General features: G+C 53.8%; 1 protein-coding gene across 2 annotated transcripts in view; it reads right to left on the minus strand.

The window, feature by feature from the left end:
• Positions 1-3,519: 3,519 nt before the first annotated feature.
• Positions 3,520-17,437, minus strand: part of TAB1 (TGF-beta activated kinase 1 (MAP3K7) binding protein 1) — a 34,738-nt gene continuing 20,820 nt past the window's right edge. The window contains exons 6-11 of one of the 2 annotated variants that reach the window (XM_003905561.4): positions 16,572-16,685; positions 15,766-15,877; positions 13,625-13,769; positions 8,504-8,726; positions 7,232-7,394; positions 3,520-5,388 (exon numbers count right to left, since the gene is read on the minus strand). In XM_003905561.4, the coding sequence (XP_003905610.2) occupies positions 5,181-5,388; positions 7,232-7,394; positions 8,504-8,726; positions 13,625-13,769; positions 15,766-15,877; positions 16,572-16,685 (965 nt within the window). In that variant the 3' untranslated portion in view covers positions 3,520-5,180. The remainder of the gene's footprint in view (positions 5,389-7,231; positions 7,395-8,503; positions 8,727-13,624; positions 13,770-15,765; positions 15,878-16,571; positions 16,686-17,437) is intronic. The other variant, XM_031656288.1, reaches the window with a different exon arrangement.

Genomic DNA, 17,437 nt, shown 5'->3' on the forward strand with positions numbered 1-17,437 from the left:
CATTAGGATCACCGGGTCCCGCAGCCGGGGACCTGCTGGGGTTTCCTGTGAAGCACGGGTCTATAAACCTACAGGATTGACACGGCTCTTCCTGAAGCATCAATTTACTTAACGAATAATTTCAAAATGTTACTTTTGAAAAGATAATGCTATTTTTGTACTCAAATGGAACACAAGCATTTGACTGCAAAATTCACCTGTTCAAAATAAATGAGACACGTAATTTCTTACAAACCTCAAAACTCGTGGCGTCCTAGGGCGGGGGTAGTTTTCTGTAGGGTGACGACATATCCTGCAATGAAGTCCCAGAAGCCCTGCTCTGGGCAGCCCGTCTATTTGTCCACTCATGTTCTTAGACACATCCCAGGGGCCGGCCCTGAGCTACTGGGATGACTGGAGGCGCATCCAGGTCTGGGGGAAGGGAGTGACTCCCACACAGCAGGTGTCCAGAGGTAGGAGGCTGGACCCACAGAAGGTTCTGGTGTCAGCACAAGATGGCTTTGCTGAAATGCCGAGTGCAGGAGCTTAATTGTGGCGCATGTGGAAACCAGCCATGGGCTCTCAGGCCCACTCCTGCTCTGCCCTGGCCCCTCTGTGATGGGAGAACCAGGACAAGAAGGGGCTGGATCAGGTGACTGGTCATACAGCCTGGGGTCCTTTCACCTTTCTGGGGGTCTCTGAAGGCAGGAATGGAGTCTGTGAACGGGTGTCAATATTTCTCAAAGCCGGCTGTCAGACACTGTGTCTGTCCCTGACGCGGCCGCCCAGGCTCGTGGAATGCCAAGTGCCTGTCTCTGCTCGGGGCTGACATCACCTCTGCGTGGGAACAGCCTGTGCTCCGGCGAGCTCATCGGGATTGGCAGACATCTGCATCCTTGTCTGGTTCCAAGACAGGGGGCCCAGAAGGAGACTCATGAAAGATGCCCTTGTCGACGGAAATTTCAGGAGCTTGGCCCACAGCCTCTGTCTTCGCTTCGACTGTGAAGAGGCCAGAACCACGCCCGCTGCCCAAGAGCTAGGCTCTGATGAGGCTGCAGGTAGCGCCGACTCAGTACCTGCTTCCACCAGGGTCCAGACCGAGCCCTCATGGCACAAGAGTGCCCACAGGCATGTAGCGGACAGGTGGACATCTCAGCTAACGCTCTTGTCACCTGTCCCTGACTCTCCATCAGTAGGGCAAGGGCAGGTCTCACTTCTCACAGCTATGGCCACTTGATGTGTTCAGCAGTCTAAGTGGGTCATTGCCTCATTTTGTACATGAAAAACCAGCCGAAGTAACCGCCCAAGGTCACACGACCATTCCCTCCGTCCCTTCCTCCCTGACTCATGCCATGCCTGTGAGAGAGGCTGCTGCGTGCCTGACTGGGACCTAGTGGAATAACAGAGAGAAAGCTCTTGCTCCCACGGAGCAGGCGAGAGGCCACACGCATAAAGGCAGAGAGTGTCCTACGAGGAAACAACAGGGAGACGGGCAGTGGGTGGTGGGAGTGTCCTACGAGGAAACAGGGAGACGGGCAGTGGGTGGCGGGGTCGGGGTTCAGGGAAGGGCTCTCTCCAGAGGGGGCATCTGTGCTAAGACCTGAAGGACAAGAAGGAACTAGCCCCACAAACAGCACAATTGGGTGCCTTTCCCTTTGATGTCTGAGCAGCCTGGAGTCACTCCGCACGGGCCCTGCTGCCCCCACTGCCAATGGCAGAAACACCCCGACATGGGCATCATGGGGAGCCTGCTCTGAAGCTCTGCTCCCGGCTCTGCCGCCAGCTCCTGGCTCATGAGAGAATCAGAGGACCAGACCAGGACGGTATAACTCCTAGTGAAGATGGCTCACAGGTGCTGCGGCGCCCCCAGCCCACCTGCCCCTGCCCCGGGACAATGGGATTTCTGAGGGCTAGGACCTCCGTGGAGCCAGGGACCTAGCTGGGTTTTGGGAGAGAGTGATTTTTTTTTTTTGAGACGGAGTCTCGTTCTGTTGCCCAGGCTCTGGAGTGCAGTGGCACTATCTTGGCTCACTGCGAGCTCCGCCTCCCGGGTTTACGCTATTCTCCTGCCTCAGCCTCCTGAGTAGCTGGGACTACAGGTGCCCACCACCACGCCCGGCTAATTTTTTATATTTTTAGTAGAGACGGGGTTTCACCGTGTTAACCAGGATAGTCTCGATCTCCTGACCTCATGATCCGCCTGCCTCAGCCTCCCAAAGTGCTGAGGTGCGTGAGCCACGGCACCTGGCCGAGACTGATGTCTTTAAGGAACGAGTGGGTAGGGGCAGTGGGTGGGGGATGGGTTTCTCTGGTTCCATCTGATCCTACCTCAGGCCTTTCCCCATGGAGGCTACGGGAGGCAGACAGGCTGGAGAGGGCCATGTTGGCCCACCTTGTGTCAGATGCCACATGGGGATGCGGATGGTGGTAGTGACTCTCGCCCAGGACTGCACAGCTCCGCCTGGCTGTGCTGTTCACTTTTCTTACCTTGACTCCTGGCCCCTTAAGTCCTCAAATCCACTCCCGAGCTTCCCCTCTTGGCTGAAACAGCGTCCCTCTCACCTTCATTTCCCTCCAGGAGACAGGTTCAAGTGCAGTAAGTAACACCAAGGCTGGGGACAGGGGACACAAAGCCAACAGTGCAGCACCTGGCCCCACACACTTAGGGCAGAGCAGGTGCTGGGAGAGGCCTGGGGCCTAGAGTTGCATGGTGGCCACTTGTGACCAGGACTGTGCCTGAACCTGTCTGTGCCTTAGTTATTCACCATGTCTCTCTCGGGTGACAGGGCTGATACCACAGCTCCAGGAGTGTTCAGGGGCCATAGAGGTCCTCAGGACCCCTGGCGGCTCGGCTGGGGAGGCTGAGAAGGACAGATCCTGGAAGGAAGCTCTGCAGGCACAGTCCCTGCCCAGCAGAGCGGAGGGGGGGACATCCGGGACCCTCTGACCACACCAGACAGAGCGTGGCTTTGTTCCTAGGCAGATGCACTCTTTTGGTTTCTGTTGCAGAGGCTCTTCTTAGAGGGATGAGTTCTTAAGTCCCAGAAAGCAGGATGAAGTGCTCTATGGACTGGGATTTATAGAAGATCCTTCCCCAAAGCAAAACCCAATAAAGCAAACTAGCCAGCAAGAGGGCAAGGCCTCGCCCTGGTGACCTGAGCACTGGGCGGCTATAGCACCACTCACACACCAAGACTCTAGGCTCCCTCTCAGCAAGAGTGGAATTGGCACCACAGCCCTGCCACTGGTCATGGGCCAGAGGGCTTGGCCTGCAGCAGGGAAAACCCTGTCACCCCCTCCAGATGTGCATGAACACATCTGGGCCTGAGAGTGGGCCTGGGAGGTAACAGGCAAGCCATGTTTCCCCTGGGCTGTGGGGGTGGCAGCGTGGAATGCAGCCAGAAGGCCTGGGTTCAAATCCCAGCCCTGCCACTTAGCAGCCTGGTGAGCGGAGTTCTTGAACCTCCAGGGCAGTGAAGAGGGGAGGCGTCCACCTCCCAGGGCCGCTGCGAGTTACAGGAAACATGAGCAACAGCACTATTAATATCACAATGTGTAATGCCACCATTTATTACTTCTTTACTGCATTAAAAAAGTGACCCTGTTTCTAGAGACCAAACAGCACCACAGAGGCATGCTTGGAAGAGAATTCCTTTTGTTCCCAAGCCTTTGTGACTGACTTTAAATCCTCTCACCTGCAGAACAGAGATGGCTTCAAAGTGGGGGGTGGGGGAGTGAGTGAGGATCCTGGGCTGAGACCTGTTTTTCTTCCATTTCTGCTGTGGATTCCCGCAGCTCCCTGGTTCCACACCAGGCCCTGCTCTGCCGCAGGAAAATGGATTCCTGGGTCACAGAGCGGTCAGGCCTTTGACTGCAGAGACCAAGCACCCTGGAGGCTGTGCAACAGTGGCCAGTCGCTGGTGGGCTGGTCTGGGACATGGCGGGCAGGGAGACTGGGAGCTGGGGAGGGCGTGGAGAATCCGGGGGTCCCTGGACACTGACTGAATGGCTCAGGTCTGAGCTCTGACTGCCCCACTGATTGTGTGGCTTGGCCAAGGTGCAATTCTCTCGGCCTGCTTCCTCCTCTGAAACAGGAGTGGCAATCCTGGCCGACAGCCCTGGTGGCACCCCCTCCCCACTGAAGGCAGAGAACCTGTGTGAAATAGTCTTAACTCTGGCCCAGGGCCGGGCCGGCCCGACCCTTCTCCTGCGCCTCCCAGGGTAGTGTGTCTCAAAGAACCTCTTCCCTCCTGGAACCATTTTCCACTCTTCTTTCTTTCAAACGAGTCCCCCAGCCTGACTCACAACCCCTGCTTGCTACCCTCAGCCGGTAGAGGACCCTCATCAGTGGTAAAGATAGTTCATCTCAGCCGCCTGCCAGCCTATGGTCTTCGCAGCACCAGAAGGAAAACGCAAGGCGACACTAGCTCACCCTGGCTCAGGCCTGACAAGAGCAGTCCCCGCCTCAGTCTGCCAGGGTCAGTCCCCACCTCTCCCGCATGCCCGGCTTGGGGGAGGCCCAGGCTGCCCTCCTCTGGCAGCTCCAGGTCTCTTAGACCACTTCCCCCTGGCTCCTTTCCACCTGGCCTGCCCCTTCTGTGGCCATCCCAGGTCCCGGATGCTGCCCTGGTCCTCCCGAACGTTTACCACAGATGACACAACCAAGGCAGGACCAGGGATGGGGCCCAGGGACAGACATGGGCACCAGCCTGGGTTCCACTCTGGATGTAGGAGCACAGGGCTGAGAGGCTGGAGAAGCGGGGGGCTACTGTCCCGAGGTGAGGGAGGTGATGGTGGGAGGAGGGGTGGGCTTGGGACAGCAGGGTCTACTGGGCCTGCGACACTCAGGGTTCACAGTGCGCCTCTTCCTGCTCTGCAGGAGGCTGCTGGGGAGGCTCGGGCGGCTTGCAGGACTGCTGCGGCTTCTACACCTGGCCCTCTGCTCTGAGAAAGGGCGATGGTCCTGGCTGAGGCCACCTGCGAGGAAGTAGCCTTCAGCTTCCTGTGTGGTAACAAGGTGTGAACCACAGGTCCAGGCTGCACTCACACCCTCTATTGCCCGGAGAGCCATGGGATAGAGTCTGCTGTGGGCTGAGGACGGGGTGCCTGCTGGCCGCTGTGGCACAGGCAGATGTTAGGAAAAGGCTGGACCCTGTCCTGCCCCACGCCAGGCCCTGCTTGGGCTGCATTCCCCGGCTGCCCTATGGTGCCGTCACCACGCTCTGCTCGCCATGGTCCACGCTCCAGAGGCGGTAAAACTCAGCAAAGTCCACGTAGGGCTCAACACGGCCATCCTCACCAGGCGGGAGCGAGTGGGCGGGCCGGGAGCGGAAGAGGCCCCCGTCGGAGCTGGAGCTGCTGCTCTGCGTGTGGGTGTTGGTGGACTGCAGGGTTAAGGTCGGGCTTTGGCTGTGGGACAACAGGGGAGGGAGTCAATCAGGAGCAGTCAGGTCAAGGGGGCTGGGGCAGTGTGGGGATAGAATGGCCCCTGCCTCTACCACCCCCCTGGGCCACAGGCCTTTCTGGCAGAGGCGACCGTAAGAGCTGGCCCAGCCAGATGCTCTTAGGAAGAGATAAAAAGTCAAATTTTGAAGCACCAGCTGCATGTGGCTACTTAAATGAACTAAAGGTAAAGAAAATGGGCCAGGCGCAGTGGCTCATGCCTGTAATCCCAGCACTTTGGGAGGCCAAGGCGGGGTGGATCACCTGAGGTTAGGAGTTCGAGGCCAGCCTGGCCAACACGGTGAAACCCCATCTCTACTAAAAATACAAAAAAATTTAGCTGGGCATGGTGGTGCGCACCTGTAATCCCAGCTGCTTGGGAGGCTGAGGCAGGAGAATTGCTTGAACCCGGGAGGCAGAGGTTGCAGTGGGCCAAGATTTTGCCATTGCACTCCGGCCTGGGCAACAAGAGTGAAACTCTGTCTCAAAGAAAAAAAAAAAAAAGAAAGAAAATGGAACACTCAGTTCAAGTGTCTAATAGCCACAAGTGGCTGGAGACGCTGTGACAGGACAGCACTCATGCGAGCACTCCCGCCATCACAGGAAGTTCCCCAGGTGCAGCTGAGCCACCGACTGTCCATTACCATCTCTCTAAACCCTTCCCAACCCAGGTCCTACTCAGCAGGGCGGGCAAGGTGTCTTCTAGAAAACCTTCCTTCGCCCCCTCCCCTTCACTCTCTTCTCATCAGCTGGGTGGGGACAGGCACCCACCTTAAGTCACAGCTGGAACTGCCTGTTAGCGCTGCCCAGCACCAGCAGAGGGCTGGCCCATGACAGGACCAACTACCACGGCTCAGACGCTGAAGGGAGTGAGAAACAGGCAGCGGAGGAGGGCGGGTTGTCCTGCCTTGTCTAGGGCCACAGCAGTCCCACTCTGCTTTGTGGACACAGCTGGAGGACTCCTCCAAGCAGCCCGGCAGGGGTACTGGACAGGCCACCCCTACTGCACTCAGGAAGCCCACGGAGCTTGCTCGGTCTGGCAGGCCTTTCTAGCCCTGTGGCAGTAGTCGCAGCATCCACGACTCAGAGGCAGAGGGAAAGGAAGGCCCCCTGATGAGGCAGAGGTAAACAGGCCACCCACCCCCCTCCAGGGCCTTTCTAATTGGCCACATCCTGCGCACTCCATCCTCAGAGTGGGCTGGGTGTGGCATCTCTATCATTCCATGCAGGGCTGGAATGTGGAAACCAGATCCGGGTCCCCTGGTGTGGGGGGTGCACATTCTACGGAAGGGAAGGGGGTGGGGTGTACTCAGGCAGGTCTGCGGCTGGACGGGGTCTAGCTGCAACCCCCTCAGGCTGCTGTCTCTACCTCGCCCCCTGCCCAGAAACCACAGAACTCCCTTCAAAGCTAAAATCAGGCACATTAGCCAGAAAGCACGGGCTCTGACAAGCCAGTACAGGCCAATGTCCCCAAGCAAGGACACCAAGGGAAGTCACCCCATATCACAGGAAGCCACCCCACATCACACCCAGGTAGGGAATGAAAAGAGAACCTTCCACTGACTGAAACCAGCAGACCAGCCCACAAGAAAATACGAGAAGTAGGCTGGGACCATCAGCCACCTGACCGAAAACCCCACCTGCCTCAGTTTCTAGGGAGACCTCCCTCACCAGGCACGGAGCTGGGGACTTCCAGACCCCAGGGCATCTTATCCACAAGCCTTGGCCCCATGGTCATTTCTGTCCCGGTGCCACAGGGCACCCATGGGGGGGACAGGGCTCGGGGTGGCTAAGTGGGGGAGGGACTTACTTGGTGAGGGTCGGGGTGGCTTCATCCAGGGTGGAAGCGCTGTGAGCCCCGTTGACCATCTGGCCCTGGGAGGGCATGACAAGGGAGAGGGTCACGCTGGTCTTGCTGGTGCTCTGGGCACTGGAGTATGGCACAGACACAGGGTACACTCGTCCCCCTGCAGCTTTGGGAGGAAGAGAGTGGGGGCCTCAGGCAGCGGCTGAGGAGACACCCGGGTTAACAGGGGCAAAGCTGCTCCCATGGCCTGATGGGGTGGTGCCTGAGGGCTGAGTGTAGGTGGCGGCCATGCCTGGCTCCCCAAGCCCAGAGCGGCCCCCTGCCCCTTGGGACAGCTCAGGAGGAGTGTCCCTTGGCAGAGACTCTTCCAGGCTGGGCTGAGAACTCCTTGTAGCAATAAAGCTAGCAGTAAAGCCTGCTGGTGCTCAAGTTGCCTCAAGGAAAGGGTTACTGCCTGGCTTCCCACGGATGCTTTAATCCAGAGGATAAGTTTGCTCCCAGTTGAGGCTGACCCAATAAAAATATGGTTGCAATAACAACGGCCAAAGAAACTTCAATAACCCTGGTGTCCATGGGAGAACAAATCTGTCTGTGGATGCCTGAGCTTTATCTAAGGTTTGCTTGTTTAAAACAAAGAAAAAGAAATGCAGCCCTCGGGAACCGAAGGTCTTGGTGCTGAGCAGCACTGCGGGGAGCACGGGAGAAAGCAGCCGCCTCTTCTCCTGAGAACTTGGTTGAAGAATGACATAGGTAGAAAGCAAAACGTCCTTCTCCCTGCCCTGCTCCAGTGCAGCCCAGGGACAGACAGGCCCTGGGGCCTGACCATTTGTCCACATGCCTCATCTCTTCCAGGTCCCTTCATTCTTCAGCCTTGGTTTCCCCCTCTGGAAAACAGGGGTACCGCCTGTCTTTAGGGTTACCCATGAGGACCGAAGGGAATAATGCAGGCTGTGGGCCTGGCACACGGTAGGCACTCAATCAGTGGTGGCCATCATCTCTACTATGGGGCTTCAGGGCTCTGTGAATTGCTTGCTGGTGCACTCAGGTTCTGGGAGGTTGCCGGGGCAGGTGGTATTAACCTCCATTTAACAGACAAAAAAGCAAAAATCAACATGCAGCTCAGAGAGGCTGAAAGTCAAGAGAACCTGAGTTAGAGCCACTGAGAGCCAGGCCCCCTGACTCCATCTCCGTTTCAAGCAGCCTCGGGGGCTCTGCACCCACCTCTGGCCCCTAGATGGCATCCCCAGGCACTGCCTGTCTGTACAGCACACGTACCTGGGGCCGGGCTCGGTGTGGGCTGGCTCATTTCACCCAGTGGGTAGCCAAAGTTCCTCACCAGCAGGGTCATGTCCTCATGCCGGGGGCAGAACCTGGCACGCTCCCCACCGCTGGCGAAGGTGTCGCTGTGGATGCGCTTCACCCGGTCCACCACGGCCTGGGCCACGGCGTCCAGGGAGGTCTGCTTGGCAAACTCAGTGTCAATCATTGCAGCAATCTCCTGGGGGAGGGGGGAGGAAGAACCTAGTAAGGAACGGAGTGTGGCCTGGGGGGCGTGGGCCATAATCTCAGAGCTTAAAATCAGGAGATTTAGCGGTCAATAGCGTAGCAGGTGAAGGGAGTGCCTGCCAGCCAAGTTTGAAATCTGAGCCTTTCAAGGTATTCAGGATAATCCTTCTGGAACTTTCTCATTAGGAAGTGTGTGCCCTTGTGACTGCTCTGATTGTTGGGTGCATACCTCTAGGATGGGGAGAAAATCCATCTCACTGGGTGAATATGAGGATTAACTAACAATGCTGTGAGAGCATTCTGTCAGCCACTAAAAAGCCCAGTACCTGCCAGGCACGGTGGCTCACGCCTGTAATCCCAGCACTTTGGGAGGCCAAGGCAGGCAGATCGCCGGAGGTCAGGAGTTCGAGACCAGCCTGCTCAACATGGTGAAACCCCGTCCCTACTAAAAATACAAAAATTAGCTGGGTGTGGTGGCAGGTGCCTGCAATCCCAGCTACTCAGGAGGTTGAGGCAGGAGAATCACTTGAACCCAGGAGGCGGAGGTTGCAGTGAGCCGAGATAGCACCACTTACATTCCAGCCTGGGGGACAAGAGCGAGACTTCATCTCAAAAAAAAAAAAAAGAAAAAAGCCCAGTAGCAAGTGTCATTATTATGAAACACTCTTTCCTGGAACAAACTTGTTGTGGCCAATGTTATACATGCTAGGATTTTGCCAGGAACTGGGGATACAGAATGAAAACAGGGTCCCTGACATAAGAGAAGTCCCTGTCCAGTATACAGATGTTCCTCAATTTAGGATGGGGCTATGTCCTGACAAACCCACTGTAAGTTGAAAATAACGTAAGTTGACCAGGCGCAGTGGCTCACGCCTGTAATCCCAGCACTTTGGGAGGCTGAGGTGGGTGGATTACCTGAGGTCGAGATCGAGACCAGCCTGACCAACATGGTGAAACCTGGTCTCTACTAAAAATACAAAAATTAGCCAGGCATGGTGGCACATGCCTGTTAATCCCAGCTACTCGGGAGGCTGAGGCAGGAGAATTGCTTGAGCCCGGGAGACGGAGGTTGCAGTGAGCTGAGACTCTGACACTGCACTCTAGCCTGGCCAACAGAGCAAGACTGTCTCAAAAAAAAAAAAAGGAACAAAATATCGTAAGTTGAAAAAGCATTTAATGCACTTAACCTACTGAACATCAGCACTTAGCCTAGCCTACCTTAAAATGTGCTTAGAACACTTCTATTAGCCTACGGCTGGGCAAAATCATCTAGTACAAAGTCTATTTTATTAATATATAAGAAAATGTTGAATCTCATGTAATTGTTTTGTGTGTTTGTTTTTTGAGACAGAGTCTCACTCTGTTGCCCAGGCTGGAGCGCAGTGGTATGATCTTGGCTCACGGCAAGTTTCTGTCTCCCAGGTTCAAACAATTCTCCCGCCTCAACCTCCTGAGTAGCTGGGATTACAGGTGTGTGTCACTATGCACCAGATAATTTTTTGTTGTTGTTGTATTTTTAGTAGAGATGGGGTTTCACCATGTTGGCCAGGGTGGTCTCAAACTCCTGACCTAAAGTGATCTGCCCGCCTCAGCCTCCCAAAGTGCTGGGATTACAGGCATGAGCCACCACACCCAGCCAAATCTCATGTAATTTATTGAGTACTGTATTAACAGTGAAAAACAGAATGGTTGTAGGGGTATTGGAGCACGGTCCCCACTGAATATGTATCACTTTTGCACCATCGTAAAGTTTCTTTTGGGCGGGGGTAGGAGGGCAGAGGCAGGTAATAGCAAATGGCCTGCACCTGGTCCTGGTGGGCTCAGTTTCATCACTAAGCAGCAACATCACCTCCAGCAAGACTCTGAACTCTATAAACCCCAAATTCCCTATTCTACGTGGAAGTAAGCCCCTGTCCCTCTATGTTATAAGGCTACTGGAAGGAATGGTAAGCTTATATAACAGGTGAAGAAATCAGAACACAGGCTGGGCATGGTGGCTAACACCTGTAATCCCAGAACATTCGAAGGCCGAGGCAGGTGGATCATCTGAGGTTAGGAGTTCAAGACCAGCCTGGCCAACATGGCAAAACCCCATCTCTACTAAAAATACAAAAATTAGCCGGGTGTGGTGGTGGCGCACGCCTGTAGTCCCAGCTACTCAGGAGGCTGAGGCAGGAGAATCACTTGAACCTAGGAGGCGGAGGTTACAGTGAGCCGAGATTGCACCACTGCGCTCCAGCTTGGCCAACAGAGCAAGACTCCATCTCAAAAAAAAAAGAAATCAGAACACAGGGACCGGGACCGGGGGATAGTTAGCCACTTGAGACTTTTTCGAAGTAAATCTGCATTCAATCCAGCAATCCACTACTGGGCATCTACCCAAAGGAAAGTAAGTCATTATATGAAAAAGATACTTGCACACATGTTTATAGCAGCACAATTCACAATTGCAAAGATGTGGAACCAGCCTAAGTCGCCACTGACTAATGAGCAGATAAAGAAAATGTATTTATAAACTATGGAATACTACTTAGCCAGTAAAAGGAAAGAAAGAATGTCTTTTGCAGGAACTTGGATGGAGATGAAGGCCATTATTCTAAGTAACACAGGAGTGGAAAACCACAAACTGTATGTTCTCACTTATAAGTGGGAGCTAAATGATGAGTATGCACAGGCATACAGAGTGATACAATGGAACTTTAGAGACTCAAGGTGGGAGGGTGGCAGGGGTGCTAGGGATAAAACACCATACATTAGTTACAGTGTACATTACTTGAATAACTGGTGCACTAAAATCTCAGAATTCACCACTACATAATTCATCCCTATAACAAAAAATACTGGTACCTCAAAAGCTATTGAAATAAAAATTTACACATTTTAAAGAAGACTTTTTCCTCATGATATTGATTGATTGATTGAGAAGGAGTCTTGCTCTGTTGCCCAGGCTGGAGTGCAATGGCACAATCTCGGCTCACTGCTACCTCCACCTCCCAGGTTTAAGTGATTCTCCTGCCTCAGTCTCCCAAGTAGCTGGGATTACAAGCGCCTGCCACCATGCCCAGCTAATTTTTGTATTTTTAGTAGAGATGGGGTTTCACCATGTTGGCCAGGCTGGTCTCGAACTCCTGACCTCAAGTGATCCACCTGCCTCGGCTTCCCAAAGTGCTAGGATTACAGGCATGAGCCACCGTGCCCGGTCAATACATGACTTTTAATTAAAAATGACAAAGCAGGCTGGGCACAGTGGCTCATGCCTATAACCCCAGCATCCTGGGAGGCCAAGGTAGGAGGATCGCTTGAGACCAGGAGTTTCAGATTAACCTGGGCAATATAGTGAGACTCTGTCTCTACCAAAAAAACAAAACAAAACAAAACAAAAAACAACCAAAATTAGCCAGGTGTGGTGGCACACACCTATAGATCCAGCTACTCAGGAGGCTAAGGCTGGAGGATCGGTTCAACTCAGAAGGTTGAGGGCGCAGTGAGCCGTGATCACGCCACTGCACTCCAGTCTGGGTGACACGGCGAGTCTTAAAAAAAAAAGTCAAAGCAGAAAAGGTTATCTTCCTACAAGAATCACAGACAGGAGGAGGAACACAAACTGAACTTATCTTAGCCAGTCAGCAACCCAAGAAGGTCAGGGAAAGGCAGTTTTCCTTTGAGATCATCCCTAACATGACTGTCTTGAAGTCACACTTTGGTGACTCCAAGGTGCAAGAAAAATAAGCAGCCCCCCAGCTGAGGGCCTATGTTTACCACGCCTAACCTCACTGCGATCTCACAAAGGTAGATGTTACCATCCCCACTGTAGAAACGAGAAGTGAACTGCCAGGTGTAGTGGCTCACGCCTGTAATCCCAGCACTTTGAGAAGCCAAGGTGGGTGGATCATGAGGTCAGGAGTTTGAGACCAGCCTGGCCAACATGGTGAAACCATTTCTACTAAAAATACAAAAATTGGCCAGGCGCAGTGGCTCACGTCTGTAATCCCAGCACTTCGGGAGGCTGAGGTGGGCAGATCATGAGGTAAGGAGATCGAGACCATCCTGGCTAACATGGTGAAACCCCATCTCTACTAAAAATACAAAAAAATTAGCCAGGCGTGGTGGCGGGCGCCTGTAGTCCCAGCTACTCGGGAGGCTGAGGCAAGAGAATGCGTGAACTCAGGAGGCGGAGCTTACAGTAAGCCGAAATTGCACCACTGCACTCCAGCCTGGGCAACAGAGCGAGATTCCGTCTCAAAACAAAAACAAAAACAAAAATTAGCCGGGCATGGTGGCAGACGCCTGTAATCCCAGCTACTTGGGAGGCTGAGGCAGAGAATTGCTTGAACCCGGGAGGCAGGGATTGCAGTGAGCTGAGATCATGCCACTGTACTCCAGCCTGGGTGACAGAGTGAGACTCTTGTCTCAAAAAACAAACAAATAAACAAAAAAGAAATGAGAAGCAAACTGTAAATTGTCTGCCACTCAGGGAGGGCAGTAAAGCCGCCAGACCCTTGGCAGGAAGTGATGGGTGTGGGAGGGACTCTGCAGCCACAGCTCTGTGCAGCAAGCCACATCTCTTTCTGTGCTCTCTTCCTGGCCCTGGCCCCTTCCTGGCCGTCCCACAGTAACGCTGTGCCCATGGCAATTCACATCCATCTCCCCCTCGTCCCTTCAGGCCTTGCTCAGGCTCTGGGGACTAACACTGCTTCAAGCCTAAAATGAGTCAAGTTTTTGGGTGGGATGGGTGTTTTTAGAGCTCTGGGATTCTCCTTCCCCCAGCTTTGAACCCAGGGATGTCTGGTGACGGCCTCTGAGAATCACAGCTCTAGAAGGCAGGGTGAGCACATCGCTGTGCAAGCCAGCCACGCTCGCCAGCTGTGGGCTTGGCTGGACCCAACTCACCTGGTTGGCCTGCCCAGGCCCATGGGCTGCCTCTAGGGCCTTGTATAGCCCCTCTGACATCAGCACCAGGAAGCCCGTCACCCCATCCAGTGGCTGTGCCCCGTGGATTTCTGGCTCTGCGATGATTGGTTTGGACTTGGCGGCGCTATGGGGAGAGAGTGGAAGGAAGAGCTTTGCTTGGAACAGCACCCAGGTGGATGCTGATTCTGCTGAGGGAAGGAATCTACGCCCAGAATGTAAAATAAAACACACAACCTGACAAGAGGAAAAGAGAGAAAGAGAAGGTCAGAAAAATAGACCCATCTTCTTATAGCAGCTGCTAAAATAAAGCTTGGAGGGCCATAAAAACTGGCAGGCAGCTAAGGTCAGGATGACAAAGGTTGAATGCCCGACTCTGGCCTGTTCCATACATCCTGTTCACAGGGCCTGGTGGTGGCAGGGCACGGCGTGGGATAGCAAGAGGGAGGGGTTATCCCTGGGAGCCCACGCCTCTTGCTATCATTTGGGCTTTTCCAAAACAGGTGGCTGAGACCCGAGATACTCTCCATGTATACATGGATCCTTCAGTGACTAGGGTCAGAGTCATTACATGCCAGCACACGTGTGTGCACATGGAGGTAAGCACATGAGGAGGTGCTGGCAACACCATCCAGAAGAGCGGAGTCTAAGAACTTCCTGAGGGTCCATCAACCAAGGCTGGGTCCTGAGAGCTGTCATTACACAGAATGACACCAGCCTAACTGCAGGTGAGCAAAATGAAGAGATGGGTACCTTTAATGATAGCAGTGAGGGATGTGTAAACGTATCTCCAAACTCATCAAGTTGTATGCATGAAATATGCACAGCTTTGTGTACGTCAATTATACCTTAGGGTTTAAAAAAAAGGAAAAGAGGGAGGGGCAGGACACACCAGCACCTGGGTGTTCTGAAAAGGATGCGGGCTCCTTGGCCCACATCTCACACACACACACACACACACACACACACACACACAGAGACACCGTGTGTGTATACGTGCATGTGGCCAAATTTTGAAGCAGGATACACAAGAAACTAGTAGTCTCTGGCGAGGGGGTGAGGCAGCGAGTTCTGGAGCTTGGGGTAGGAAGACTTCCTTTCCCTGTACAGACTCCAGCACTGTCTGAAGTGTTTTATACAACGGATGTACTTTCCAATAAAGGAAACAAGACCCCACAAATTAGGGACAAACATTCGAAACTCAATTGCCTAGACTGCGTGAGGGCAAGGAGTTCTAACATGCACTTTCTAGGCCATGAGGACTGGCCTCTGCTGATGGGAACTCTGGCTTTGGGAACAGCCATGACATTAAATGCCATGATTGCATCATGCAAGTGGACGTGCCTATCTCCCCAACCAACACTTCACATACAGGTTACCGGGTGGTTAAGGACACATATTCCAAATTCAGGCTGCCTGAGTTCAACCCCATGACCAGGGTGGGCTGTCTGGTAACTCCATGCCTCAGTTTCCTCTTATGAAAATGGCTCTAGGGTGATGGCAGTGACTGCCTCAGGGAGCCTGAGTAGGAAATACATAAAAGAAGTTACGCCCAGAGCTCTGCACGGGCTCAGCCTCATGATGATGACTGCCCATTGTGCTGCCATGAGCACTGGGATGACACCCAGAGGACGTGTCCTCAGAGGGAAATACACAATTCATCTCACACCTCTGCCGCACCCATGGGCGGCACGGACCAACAGGCCTGGTCCGTCCATCCCATGCCAACTCTGGCTTCGCCTGCCTCCCTTGTGGCACTAGTTGCCTCAGCTTTGCCCCAGCTCCTCAACTCCACCCCTCGTCTCTACAGTACCCAACTCCTGGCCTGCTGGGCCTAACCTGCCCCAAACCAACCTCTCAGGGAGGAAGAAAGAGTCTGCTTGGGCTCTGAACTACTTTGACTGTACGTCTGTTACTGGGGTCTATAGTCTGCGTCTGCCCCAGGCCTTCTGGACCTTTTTTTTTTTGAGACAGGGTCTTGCTCTGTTGCCCAGGCTGGAGTGCAGTGGCATGATCATGCCTCACTATAGCCTCGACCTCCCGGCACAATCAATCCTCCCATCTTGGCCTTCCTAGTACCTTCTGGTCTTTCAAGCACAAGGGACAGCTGGGCTGGCACCTACCTGAGAAGGTCAATGTCCGTGTAGCCATATTTGACCTTGTAATCCCCGATCCGCCGGGTGCTCTCCTGCCCACAGATGATCCCCACCTGCTTGATCTTCCCGGCGTCCAAGCCTATGGAGGGAAACAATGCAATAATCCTGCTCCTTGTTCACAAAGAGGAACAAAAAGAAGGGGACAGAGACACAGCCATGGGAAGAAGGCAATAAGGACCCACTGAATAGGAAATGAAGACAACACCAGGACGCTTGGGAGAGCAGCTGACCCAAAGTCCCTGGTGTCCTCAGTCCCCATGCCCATCACAACATGCCTCACTCAGAGCCCCTCCTCCAGGCACCACCCAGCACGGAGCAGCTTGCCTGCCATCTCCCTGCCCATCCTGTGTGCCCCACATCTGCCTGGAGCTCACTGGGAAGGGAAGGAGCAGCTTGGCAGCAGCTGGGCTCCCTGGACTTCTTTGGCCTCTTTCAGTCTCCATCAATAACAGTAAATGCCTCCTGTGTGCCAGGCACTCCAGGAAGAGTTTCACATGCACTAACTCTGAATCCTCCTAGCATCCCGGGGCAGGTTACTATTATCCTTATTACACGGGGTGGCGGGGAACGGAGGCACAGAAAACTTAAGTAAGTTCCAATCACCAACCAGTAAGCAGCAGAGCTGGGATTGAACCCCAGGCAGACTGGCCAGGGAGCCCAAGGTTGCAGCCCCTCTACCACACGCCTCTCTACCAAAGGCAGGTGAAGGGTGAGCCCACAGGGATCAGCTTCCGCTCCCACTCACCCCTCGACCAGGTATTCTCCCCACTTACCCAGCTGCGAAAGGCGGAAGAGCTCATCCTCGTTCTCTGTGGTGTGGTCCACGTTCAGCTGTGTCACCTGCAACCCATCCACTGTCGATTTACATAAAAGTGCACGGTTTGTACCTGTGGCGGAATGTGAACAGCTAAGCAAAGACCACGCACAGAGAGAAATAGGACATACTGGGAAGGCAGGGAGGGAAAAGGCAGGCATCTCACACGTGGAAATACCTGAAATGGGCAAAACAGGCTCAGATCAACGGGGTGAGTCACCAGTTAGGGACAGTTGATGATACAAAGGAATTGGGTTTAACTTTTTCAGTGTAATCACAGGATTATGATCTTATAAAACAGAACTCTTCTCTAGAGATACAGACTGAAATATTTACAGATAACATGACAGTGACTGGTGTTTGCTTCAAAATAGCGAACGTGGGGACAAAAGGCCACAGGTAAAAGGCGGCTGGCACCAGCTGATAACTGCTGGGGTTGGCGATGGGCACATGAATGTTCATTAAATATCATATCAGTCACTCTATTGTTCTATATTGTGGAATATTTTCCACTAGAGTATTAAAAAAAAGGCAGTATCATCAGAGGGGTCTCCACAGAGTTCTTTCTACTATAACCTGCACCTACCTGTCTGGCTTCTCACAAACCCCAATGCCCCTGTCACCTAGCCCCATCTCGCAGCTGTTCATGGGAATGCTGGTTGGTTTGTCATGGCCAGGTAACCTCTTCCAGAAGTAGCGGCCCCGACTTGCCCAGAACGAGTTAAGAAGCAGAATAGGGACTAAAGGCCAGGACGCCTGCCTCCCATCCCGTCCCTTCTCCCTTCCAGCTGGGACTGAGGCATCACTGTGGAGAGGGACATACCC

The sequence above is a fragment of the Papio anubis genome, chromosome 16 (genome assembly GCF_008728515.1).
Source record: "Papio anubis isolate 15944 chromosome 16, Panubis1.0, whole genome shotgun sequence".
Lineage (NCBI taxonomy): Eukaryota > Metazoa > Chordata > Mammalia > Primates > Cercopithecidae > Papio > Papio anubis.